Below are 12394 nucleotides of genomic sequence, written 5' to 3' on the forward strand. Positions count from 1 at the left end.
GGATGGTTTGTAGTTGTACAGCTGCTTGGAATATTTCTGTTCCACTGCACTAATTGCTAATGTTGATTGGGGGGGTGCTGGGTCATGCATAACCGTTTGACCTTGTTTTTGGGCACACTGGTATTCCAACTCAAATTTGAGAATTGTGTTGGGATCTGATATAAGCACTGTACTGTAGAGATTTTCAGAACTGTGGCTTTTACCCTGTTTGTATTTTTATATTAATCACGTATTTTCTGAATTCATGTTTTTTTGTCCCTTAGATTGTCTTCTGTGTGTGTGTACGTGTTTTTAATTACTGTCTTTCTAAATTATAGGGCCAGATCAAAAGGAATTTATCAAGTAAGTACTGCATGTTGTAAGCAGTGATGTAAGCTGGCTTGCCTACGCGTCAGTCTGTTGGCTTACGTTAGGGGGGTCGATGGGATTGCCAGTTTCACAGATATTTTCTGAATGCTTCAGACCCAAATGTCTCTTTCTGCCCCCCCCCCAGGTGAGAAGATTGCCAGACCTAGACGCTCTGTGCGTGTGCCAGCTGCAGCCCCTGCCCCTGCGGCTGTGGCCACACTCCCTGAGTTAGTGTCCCTGTCTTGGGTGTTTGCATTGTAGCGTGGCTCTATTACCAAAATGAGCAAGCCCTCAGAGGAAATGCGATGAGTGAGCTAACAACAAGCAATGTGGATAGTGTGCTAAACACATTGCAGACATAACTGTGCCTTATATAGCCTGTGGATAGTGTGGTACACTCATTGCAGGTATTGCAGTGTGTTTCTAACCCTGAAACGTAATTGTTGTCCGTCTTGCAGAGAGGGAATCCCAGAGGATGCTACTGCCTTGTTTGGGCCTCCCCTCGAGACAGCCTTCAATGTAGATCATTCAGGAGGTATCATTCTCAAATCTGTAATGTGTGTCTGTGTTCGTAGATTTGAGTATTTCGGTGTGTGTGTGTGTGTGTGTGTGTGTGTGTATGTGTGTCTTTCAGCTCATGTAATTTTGATTCATAGTAAACTGTCAAAGAAACAACTGAAACTGAATTAATTGAATTTTATTTACAGTTGATTCATGTTACCTTTGATACATTTAATCTGGTGATTGGAATTTGTGGTTAACCTGTTTTAACAGGCTGAGAAGTAGAAGAAAAAATCCCCAAATATTTACTTAAGTCTCCAGTCAAAACAATGGAAGTGACTTGGTGACAAAATATGAAAGGTGATTGCCTGATCATTTAAAGGGTCAAAAGGTCAAACTGCATTTATTTATTAACTCTAAAGGTCATTTGCTCTGCCTCTCTGGGTTTTTGCAGCCTCACATAAAAATGTTTAGGTTGTGTTTACAAGCACTGATGAATCAGATTCATGTACTAGAACAGGCCAGCTGAACCATCACAATGCTGTTCTAACTGTGCTCAGGTAAATCAAGCAACATTATTTACATTTCTGCATTCTTGTGCTATTGAAACAGGGCAGCCAGTGAACTTTTGTCCTTGCTCAATTATATTTGATATCTCATAATGCTGTATTAAAAGCTGTGATGCTCACCTGTGACCTTTTGTCACGGGAATATGGCATTGGCTGCAGGTCTGATACTTAGAGTCACTCTCTCTGTCACGACATTTGCCCTTTATTGCACCTTTGCAGACTGTTACCTTTTTAGCTAAATCATTTCAGGAATTGAAATGAAAAAATAACGATATATAATTAGGAGGAAACCTGGTATCTCTAAAAATAGTGAGAAAACTATACTAAAAATAAGAAATGTTGCATCCTGCCACATGTATATATATCTGTGTGTGTGTGTGTGTGTGTGTGTGTGAGAGAGAGAGAGACAGAGGGAGAGAAACCAGTTCAGTCCTGCATCAGGCAAGATGCTAGATGCATGTAAGGACTGCTTGCAGTAAATCCCAGATTAAGTGTTAATCAGTGGCTGTGTGACTGCTGGATCTGATCAGGCAGCCGTTGTGTCAGGGAACAGAATTTTGGAAAATGCCACACGTCTCTATACGTCAAGACAGTGCCTTAAGTAGGCCAAATCATGCTGCTTCAGATAATGGTATTAATTATAGTATCTTGCTGCCTGCCCCAAAGACATGCCCCACCCGTGTTTGGGCCTTGAAAGACAAGGACAATTAAGTGCTATGTGGTCCACTGAGACGTTAACAGAGCTCTTGTTTTCTCCTCCTAGATGTGGCGACTATTGCTGAGCCTGAGGTCTGGGGTGCACCCAAGCCAGGCTCACGCCCTGGCTCCCCTCCAACTAGACCCTGTCCCACAGGAAGTAAGCCTACAATCGCTTCCATAGAGATGGGCAAAGGCATAGTCAATGATTCCTTCCCTGAGTATCTGTGCTACGTTTGTGAGCAGATGTACAGCAATACAAAAGTCACTTGCTTATATAACTTGTCGGCAGTGTTTTTTTTAGTTTCCTTATCTTTTTTCTCCTCTGAAACACATGCTGCCAGCCACTGCTTCATTTCATTCCACACTCCAGAAGATGAGCTCCATTGTCATTGTGTCAGAGGAATGCATTGTACAGTAACAGAATGCTGGTGCCTGTTCAACCAGATTAGTCATCCTTGCATGGCCAGCCCAACTAAAATCCTCCCTTGGCAATTCTATGGCTAATTATCCACCAACCAGCCATAACTGTATTGGCTCCAATATTTAATTGCCAAAAACCGAGGCAATTAATTGAAAACCCGTATCTTGTATTATTTTAATTGCTGGTTGATATACTTAGCTGTGCATCATCTACAGTTTTTGTGTCAAATTTATCCATTTGGCATAACCAACATTAACATTTGGTACCTCTGGTTAGATATTTGCTTAATTTAAAGGGACACCATCTTTAGCATTAACTAGCTTTCACCCCTCTCACCACAGCTCCACCCCCTCTCCCACCCAAGAATGTCCCCGCCTTGCCCCCTGACAGCAGCCCTACCACGGGTAAGAGGCGCACCACCTTTTCAGACATGGTCCCAGTTAGTGATGGATGAGTTGAGGCTTCAAAAACAAGCAGAGCCACCATGTGCTATTGGTGGCCCACTGATTCAAACATATTATTGTCCTACTGTGGAGAGCAAAACCTTTTTGTTTATCCTTATTTGTTCAGAAAAGTCCTCAAGTGATGGCTCATTGTATCTCTGCCTATTATGGGGTTAACTTCATACTCCCATCACTAGTCCCATGTCTGTTGTTCGGTAATGGTTAGGTAGGCAGGTACTCAGGTGTGGTTTATCAAGCTTTGCTCCCGTGTCCCATTTCTCCTTGGACAGTTACTGACGTGAGTAAAGCCGAACAGGACGAGGCGCAGAGATCAGGCTCCAGCTCCTCAGATTCCATTTCAAGGGAGGCCGTCAGGAAGCCCTCCATTGCTGACATGGACCACATCTTTGGCCCCGTTGAGGACCTCAGGGCTGGCGAGGAAACCACAGAGAGCAAGTGGATCAGCTTCTGTGACGAGTCCCCCGAGAGCCTGCCCCCACCGCAGCAGCCGGCTCCTCCCCTTCCGATTGTCCCACCCCCACATTCACCCCCACCACAGACCCCGCCTCCTCCACTTCCTGTTGCCTTACCCATAGACTCACCCCCACCACAGACCCCGCCTCCTCCCCTACCTATTGTCCCAGCCCCAGAGTCACCCCCACCACAGACCCCGCCTCCTCCACTTCCTGTTGCGCCTCCCATAGACTCACCCCCACCACAGACCCCGCCTCCTCCCCTTCCTGCTGCTCCACCCCCAGAGTCATCCCCACCACAGACCCGCCTCCCCCCCTTCCTGTTACTCTGCCTGCATCACAAGCCCAAGTTCCTCCCCGTCCTGTTACCTCACCCCCTTTGCAGGCCCCATCTCCTCCCCTTTCTGGTGCCTCGCCCGTGCCACAGACCTCGGCTCCTCCTCTCCCTGATGCTTTGCCCCGAGTTTCTCCCCCACCACAGATCCCACCTCCTGCCCTTCCTGTGGCCTCAACTCCACCGCAGGCTCCTGCTCCTCCCCTCCCCACAAGCCCGCCCCTAGAGACAACCTGTGAGGTTGCTCCCGGCACTCCACCCATGCAGTCCCCGGATTCCCCTTGCAGTCTCTCTTCTCCAGCAGTGATGCTTGCCCGCACTATCCCCCCGCCCCTCATCCTGACCAAGGAGGACCGCAGGAGCCCAGAGGCCTCAGCTTTGGCACAGGCCGAATCCATGGCCTCACCAAAAGATCTGACCCTGGGCCCTCGTGCCACACCCCCCCCTCCTCCCCCTCCCACCTACAGGGCGGTAGTGTCCTCCCCAGGGCCCTGCTCTGCACCAGCCACCAGCAGCGGTGAGTCTTGCCCTAGCCATGCCCACTGTTACTTATTACTCGCACAGTTCACTGCTATACTTTATTACTACCTGGCACTACCACATGGTCCCACTAATGCTAATTAGCCCTGTATTCAGTCTGTATATTGATGCACTTTGTTTTTTTGAGTCACAGGATCCTCCTCCCCAGCTCGTCCTGCAACTCCGTTGTCTGTTAGCAGCCCAACTCCACCAATCCCTCCCCCGCGACCTCCCTCACGACCCAAATTGCCCCCTGGGAAACCCAGTGTAGGGGATGTGGTATGTACCCATTTATGTTATGAGAAATCTTTCTCCCACATGATAAAGTGTGAATGCAGTTGTTTTGGATATTGGCTAAATTGAGTCTCATAAAATGTATTTGTTTACTTAAGATAAAAGTGGGCCATGAGCTCAGAATGTTTGGGTCCCACTATTTTAAGCAGTCATAGCAAGGCCAGTGTGTAGGTGAAGAGAGTGTGAGAGGGATACATGCAGGTTCACAGGGGAGAGAGGCGCAAAGCGGAGGCACATTTGACTTTTATATTGAAATTTGTTTATCTCTCAGGCTCGGCCATTCAGCCCACCCATCAACTCCTCCAGCCCGCCGCCGTTCGCTCCTCTGGCCAGGGCAGAGAGCACTTCCTCCATCTCCTCCACCAACTCTCTGAGCGCTGCCACAACACCCACCGTTGGTAAAGAGCTCTCCATCTCTGTGTCAGGTGTGCGCCCACTTGCATCATCCTCACCACGTTCTTGTCTGCCGTCTTCCCCCGTCAGCCAGATTGGTCGCACCAAGCCAGTTAGAAAAAAATCAGTCTTGTGAGAATCATTGGCTTGGCATGTGCTTTGAGTATTCAACAAAATATTGAAAATGTTCAATGATCATTGTAAAGGACAATGTCACAAGAGACCTGTCACCCATAGCAATGCTCTGTGTTGGCTAAGAATGATTTTACATGTTTTGGAAGTTCCTGCCATTGTCCATTGTTAGAATTAAACTTCATTAAGTGATTTTAGAATTCCGGTGGTACGAATTTCACAATTATTTTGTTAAATGCACTGTAGTTTTTACTTCTAGTGCAGTTTTTCAGTACATGGACAAAGGGGACTCTTTCCAACATACCCGATGCTTCTGCAGACATCGTTTTCCCCATTTGTGTTCTGTCTGCATCATCAGTTTGCTTATTATATATTTCTTACCGTGTGCTAGCAGCTCCATTTGTTGCGTTTTTGATTTTGGTGTTACGCTTGTTCTTAATTTTCAGTTTTTTTCACGTTTGTTTTCTTTTCCTTTGCGTCTTGCATGTTTTTTTTTTTGTTTCTACCATCAGATGATGATTCTTTTATAGACAAACTGCCCAGCTTTGAGAGGTCACCTGCAGAGCCAGCTGGTACAGTATGGGCCGCCTGGACAGATTGGGTGGGTGGGGGGGACAGTGAGATTTCACACAAGCCAATTCTTCCTGCGCAATAATTGTCATTACCCACAATGCATTTTGCTCTCTGCGCATATATTTCAGCTTTTTTTCCCCCTTCCCACCCATCCTGGATTCAGTGTGTGGAGAACGGCAGCCTTTCACATGGCAGAGGGAATTGAGTGATTGAAATTCCAGGGAGATTTTTTTCCATGTGCAGTTACGTTACAACCCAAACCCACGACCCTTATTTGCGTGTTTTGTTCTTTCTCACATCTCACAAGCGCAATAACATACAGGAAATTTAACCATGGCCACAATGCGATCATCCATTGGTAAAATGCATTCTGAGGGCTGAGCGCTCATGCATATACAAAACTGTTGCACTTTCCAAACATTGGGGATGAATACATATGTTTTGCTTTGCCAACACTCAGCGTGATTCACACATTCCTCGTTATGCACAAAACACTTTAGTTACTGTCATTTAATATGATTTAGGATGTCATCCACAAGGACTAGATTTTGGTTACTAGATCCACCTAAATTTACATAAATTTACATAAACATAAACATAAATTTCTCTGCTGCACATTTTGTAACTACAAATACTACTACTTAGATTTCTACTTAGACCTCTGCTTCTCCACATTTTAAGTGCAGCTGACAGTTTTGCTGACAGTCTTCAATTTGCACAACCCCTTCCACTTGAATTTGTGTTCCTCCTATACCCATCTCTCCCACTGTAAGCTTGTCATGCTGGAGCGCCCAGCTGCTCCCTCACTCGTTTGCCAGCACCTCCCTGCTCCTCCCATCAGCCCCGCCTGTCAGCTCCGCACCACGGAGGTGAACTCTGTCCTCCATCTCCTCATCCCATCTGGTTGTCCTCCTTTCAGCGTGACCTCCCTCCTTCCTTCCTTCCTTCTATTTCTCCCTCTTTCTCCTGCCTCCCCAGTGCTCCACAGAATGAGGCCAGCCCCTCCCTTCCTATGCTCATGCCTGCCCACTGCTGGCTAGATTTGCTCACTGCAGTCAATCACTCAACCATGCTTGAGCAGGTGACTGCAAACTTAGCGGGGGCTAGCACACTATTACAGCTCTAGCACGTACTTATATACAAAAAGCTCCTTCAAGCCAAAAGCCAACTTTTTGCACAAACCACATACTGGCTGCTGCTCATTAATGGCTTGCAGTGCTTCCTGTGTCCCTGCCCACTGTCATGTGATCGAGCTGCCGTGTGACTCACGCTACTGTCCTTCTCTCTCCCCGCCCCCTGGCACCCCACTTCACTTACCCCTCCCCCCCACACAGAGAATGACCAGCCTTCCCTGGTTTGGTTTGACAGAGGAAAATTTTATTTAACCTTCGAAGGTAAGTTGTGTGAAGAAATGCAGTGGGCCTTCACTCCCCCCTCCCCCTTCCTTCCTTTGCTCCTCCCCTTCTAACATCCTGCCTGAGATAATTAAACCTCTTATCATGGCCCCTTGCGCTGGCATAGCCCCTTTCTTCTCACTACCAATCATGTGTTGCCATTCGTCATGTATCTGCAGCCATATCCATCCATACAGTTATAACTGTACATTTCAGAATTCATCATTCCACTTATTTTGGGTTCATTTTATTTTGAACTTTTCCTTTTTTTCTTTCAGCTTTAGATATTCCTGGAGTGTTTTAAAACTGCATGCAAAAAATTCTGTTCTATTTTTTTAAAAATCTGAATTATTTCAGTTTTTGGATTCAGCTCAGGTTTACCTACATTGGCATGAAAACAACACACCCTCTAATCTGCCTATCCTGGTTGAATTTTAGCCTTGAAAAACAAGCTATTATCCCTCATCAAAAAAAAAGAAAAGTGTGGAATGTTCCCAGAGATCTTTACCTATTCCAAGGACACTCAAATCTGGGCATCAAGGCCAGTAGTTTTTCTTTTCTTTTCAACCTAATAGTTAATTGATTGATTAATGCCACTGATTGGCCAGAGATTTAACTCACCTGCCCCAGGCTTATATCTGTCCTGATTAGTGGGGTAGAATGAAAACCAGTAGTACTGCTGGCCTCGAGGGCCATATCAGTATCCTTGGTCTACTATACCTTTCTCTCAGACCAGATTTTTATAATTAAAATTAGTGTTCAAAACACTGCTTTCAAGAGCAAACCCTTCAGGTTATTGACGTCATTGTCAATTAATAATTGCAATCATAACAGCAGCAAGAATAATAATGGGTAATGATATCAGTTATACTCATTGTATCATTGCATTATTATCATGCCATCATTATTTTTCTACTTTATTTCTAATCACCATCTCCATCTGCAAGATAAAGGAAGTGCATTTTGCAGAACAGGAGATGGGCGATGAAGTAAAGTATGGTATGGGTATGGAGGGGCAGTACTGAGAGAACAGACACTGTGCTAGCAGGAGAAAGAAAGGTGATGTATATCAGTATAGAAGTTTGCAGTGCTTTTAGGGAGAGCCTGTTCCCCATGCGTCGGACTGAGGGGGCTAGTGGCACTGTGACAGGTGTGTGCGTGTTCCAGCCGTTGAGCTATGCTGTTCTATGCAGCTAGTTTCAGGCTGCTAGCGATGCTTAGCTATGCTTTTCTGTGTTTCAGGCTGCTCTCGGGGACCCAGCCCACTCACCATGGGGGCCCAGGACTCCCTCCCGGTGGCGGCTGCCTTCACCGAAACTGTGAACGCCTACTTCAAAGGAGCCGACCCTAGCAAGTACGCCCTCCACGGTCACTCACTGCCCCACCCTTTCCCACAGTGCAACATTCTCTACCAACAGTAGAATGCAACATGAAGTCAAAAGTCCCAGCTTCTACCTACAGTTCAAAACTGCCCACATTTCAACATGGAAATACCTTACTTCTGCCTTCCATACTGAATGGCTGAGTGCCAGCCATGATTAAAATCTGATGATAAAAAACTGCTGTGTCATTTAAATCCATGTTTAAGCTAGTATCCCTCGTAGCAATTTTAGACAACCTTTTCCAGGAAAACAAAAACGTGCTGTACAAAGAAAATTTGAATCACCTTCAAGCAGATGTTATCTCACAGAACACAGATGCAGTATATTTTCATTGCCATTACTGTCTGCTTGCAGACTCGTTTAAAGCATACTACTGTAATTCTGGTGGATTGTTTGTGATTCTATACTGTACGAGAATCAGCGGGACTATGCTGCTTTTCATTTTACTAAATTTATGAGTTTTGCTTATTGCTCAGAGAAGTGCATTCTAAACTTTGTTTAGTTCATATGACACGAACATTATTATCCATTAACATTCAGCACAGAATAGTCCCACTGAGTCAGTTCACATTGATCATTGCAGCACTATATAGCACAGTCATAAAGACTGCTAATGAGCCTGGAGTTGGTGAGTCTGGCCTGAGGGCTTCTTGCCTGAGCTCCCTGTGCATATGTGTCAGATTCAAGAAGGGTTTCAAACCAATGGGTACCTTTGCATCACTTTTCTTCAGCTGCAAGCTCGTAGACCTGATTCTATACCAACAAATCAGCAGACCAACATAGACTTTTAATGCAGAATGTGCACAGGCTGGCCTTTCCAGGGTGTATTCCTGCCTCTCGCCCAATGCGTGCTGGGATAGGCTCCAGCACCCCACATGAACCTGCCCAGGATAAGTGGGTATAGATAATGGATGGATGGATGTGCACAGGCCTTGTTCATTCACTGTGTTGGTCATCACCATGGTCATGTGATGGGGAGATAGGAAGTGATGTTAACTGATGTGTTTATCCTCCCCGTTTAAGGTGTGTGGTGAAGATCACAGGGGAGATGGTCCTGTCTTTTCCTGCTGGGATCACCAGACACTTTGCCAACAATCCTGCTCCAGCCATCCTAACATTCAGCATAACCAACTACAGTCGACTGGAGCACGTCCTACCTAACCCCCAGCTGCTGTGCTGGTAAATATCAACCATCAGTTCTCCAATACCTTGCCTAAACCCATGCCAGCATCAACCCCCTCTGCAAGCTGAATGGGCCTATTGTCTATGAACCGCAAGGGATCAGTGTACTCCATATCAAACCCAATCAAACAATGCTCCATACACAGATTTATTATTAATAGCGGTGCTTCTGCTGTTTGTTAGTCCAAACAACAAAATATCATAGGCTACATTGCAGTGCATTATATTGATTTGCATTATTAGTGAGGTCTGGATGTTGCACAATTTTTCCCTCCACATTTTTTACACCTAAAATAACAAACAGTATAAATGCTTTGCAAAGGTTGCCATTTAAGCTGTCATCCTTGGGGCTTTTTAATGCATAATGTCTGTTTAGCTTTTTTGGATAAAACACAGCAGTGTTCCTATGTTTCCTGTGTTAATTTTGATTATTTGTAACTACGTCTGATTCTTGTTTACCAGTGACACCACACAACCCACAGCAGCCTCCAACTCGAAAGAATTCTGGGTAAATATGCCAAACCTGATGACCCATTTAAAGAAAGTGTCAGATCAGAAGCCTCAGGCAACATACTACAATGTGGACATGTTGAAATATCAGGTGAGGGCTGTGATTCATACAATTATCCTCAACAAATTTCCTTTCCATTACTTCCTTTTAATATAACTAATTATTGCTAATTATGCTCTTATAATATAATAATTAGTTCATAGGTCAGTGGGCGTGAGTGTACTGTCCATCATGTTGTCAAAGGTCAGACATAGACAAAGACCATGTGCTGTGTTTCTGAGGGAGTAGTTTTTATGTCTCTAGGTATCTGCACAGGGCATCCAGGCCACACCCCTCAACTTGGCTGTCAGCTGGAAGTGTGATCCTACCAGTACTGACCTCAGAATAGACTATAAGTACAATGGGGAGGCTATGACTACACCCACTGCCCTCAACAATGTACAGTTCCTAGTTCCAGTCGACGGAGGGGTGTCCAAGCTCCAAGCCATGCTTCCCACTGCCGCCTGGTAAGAGCATTGCTATTGTTTGGGGGCCAGAGCACACATTTCATCCACGTGTTTTGAGCCATTTTATAGAAATTCATTTTCAGATGCCTGCTCCTTCAGCAATAATCTAACTGAAATTCTGTCCTAAGTGTTAGCTATAAATAGTAGCTGTATTTTATGATGGGTTAAATGGAAATACTATGCTGGGTTTCTTAGCCTTGCTGTTTCATTAGAAACTACCGGTAAATTTCTCCCATCAATTACTTGGATCGGACATTACTATTCATTGTCTGGTTGGGAGTCAGGACTACGAACTGGACATGTACAAATACTTTGAAAACTGTACATTATGGTCAAAAACTGGATGTCTGGCAAACCTTGCTGGATAGCCGGAGGTAATGTGGCTTACACTTCCACCGAGAAAAATCAATTTGAAGGTTAACTCTAGTTCTTGAATGAGCCCAGCTATCTTCTCTTTTTGCTTTGCTGTATCTGTAATGCATCTGTCTGCTGTATTTCTGTAATGTTTGCTATGTAAAAATACTGCATAGTATGCCTTTAAAATAGTAATTTTTAAATATGTCCTAGACATTTTGAAATGGCATACATAAGAGCACCAGCCAATCGTATGTCATATTGTGTTTCTGTCACTACCTATATCAAGGAATGCGGAGCAGCAGAGAATCCTGTGGAAGATTCCAGATATTTCACACAAATCCGAAAATGGAGGTAAACTGTGTTCAGGATTGTACCTTGGGTGGCTAACAGATTTTTTATCTCAGGAGCTACAGAGCAAACTAGACATTTACAAACACCTGTAAAGAGAACCTCCGTGTCTGTCATGTAATTTAACTAATATCTTAACCTTTGGTTTTAGATTCATGTCAATGTGCATTGCTTTTTTCACAGATAACAATAGATCTGATAACAACAGGTCTTTAGTGCAAAAATGAACGTCGAGTTGAAAATGGTCCTCCATAACCTCAATAAAAGTTTTTAAAAATTATCCAAACAAGTCTGCACATAGTTGAAGCCCTGAGGTAGCAGTGATTGTCATGAGTATGGTGTCCCTCTCCTTCTCTCCCCCTCCCACCAGGGGTGGGGTCCCTGCTTGGCAGGTTCACTCTGACGGAGGGGCCCAGTAACCCCGCCCCCGTGGCAGTGCAGTTCACCAGTGAGGGCAGCACTCTTTCTGGCTGCGGCATTGAGCTGGTTGGTGCTGGTTATCGCTTCTCCCTCATCAAGAAGAGGTTTGCTGCAGGTGAGTCGAGTTCTGTCAAGGCAGGGGTCGATAGCCTTTGATTGGCCTAAATGCACCATGTGATGTGTCTGGTACTGTATAGTCATACAGGTGGATACACACATTGGAAGAGACTGCTAAACTACTACAACTGCCTACTTGACAAAAAGGGGGAGGTAGCATGGTGGTGCAGTAGATAGCACCGTCGCCTCACAGCATGAAGGTCCTGGGTTCGGATCCCAGGCCTGGGCCTCTCTGTGTGGATGTTCTCCCTGTGTCTGTTTGTTACCTCCGAGTACTCTGGTTTCTTCCCACATGCAGGTAGGCTAATTGGAGAATCTAAATTGCCCATAGGTATGAGTCTGTGAGTGAATGTTGTGTGTGCCCTGCGATAGATTGCTGACCTGTCCAGGGTGTATTTCTGCCTCTCGCTGGACCAGGAATAAGCTGGTATAGATAATGGATGGGTGGATGATCAAATGGGAAGCTGGTTCTCTTTTC

The 12394-nt window shown here is 45.2% G+C and overlaps 1 protein-coding gene across 1 annotated transcript in view; it reads left to right on the top strand.

Annotated features, from left to right (window-relative positions):
• Positions 1 to 12394, top strand: part of LOC135257906 (SH3-containing GRB2-like protein 3-interacting protein 1) — a 40318-nt gene that overhangs the window by 22798 nt on the left and 5126 nt on the right. The window contains 17 exon segments of the mRNA XM_064341120.1: positions 318 to 342; positions 494 to 575; positions 807 to 883; positions 2182 to 2274; positions 2880 to 2942; positions 3272 to 4016; positions 4019 to 4305; positions 4462 to 4586; positions 4873 to 5026; positions 5639 to 5698; positions 7034 to 7093; positions 8336 to 8447; positions 9499 to 9654; positions 10120 to 10258; positions 10472 to 10674; positions 11318 to 11382; positions 11750 to 11914. Coding sequence (XP_064197190.1) covers positions 318 to 342; positions 494 to 575; positions 807 to 883; positions 2182 to 2274; positions 2880 to 2942; positions 3272 to 4016; positions 4019 to 4305; positions 4462 to 4586; positions 4873 to 5026; positions 5639 to 5698; positions 7034 to 7093; positions 8336 to 8447; positions 9499 to 9654; positions 10120 to 10258; positions 10472 to 10674; positions 11318 to 11382; positions 11750 to 11914 — 2611 coding nt within the window.

The sequence above is a fragment of the Anguilla rostrata genome, chromosome 6 (genome assembly GCF_018555375.3).
Source record: "Anguilla rostrata isolate EN2019 chromosome 6, ASM1855537v3, whole genome shotgun sequence".
Lineage (NCBI taxonomy): Eukaryota > Metazoa > Chordata > Actinopteri > Anguilliformes > Anguillidae > Anguilla > Anguilla rostrata.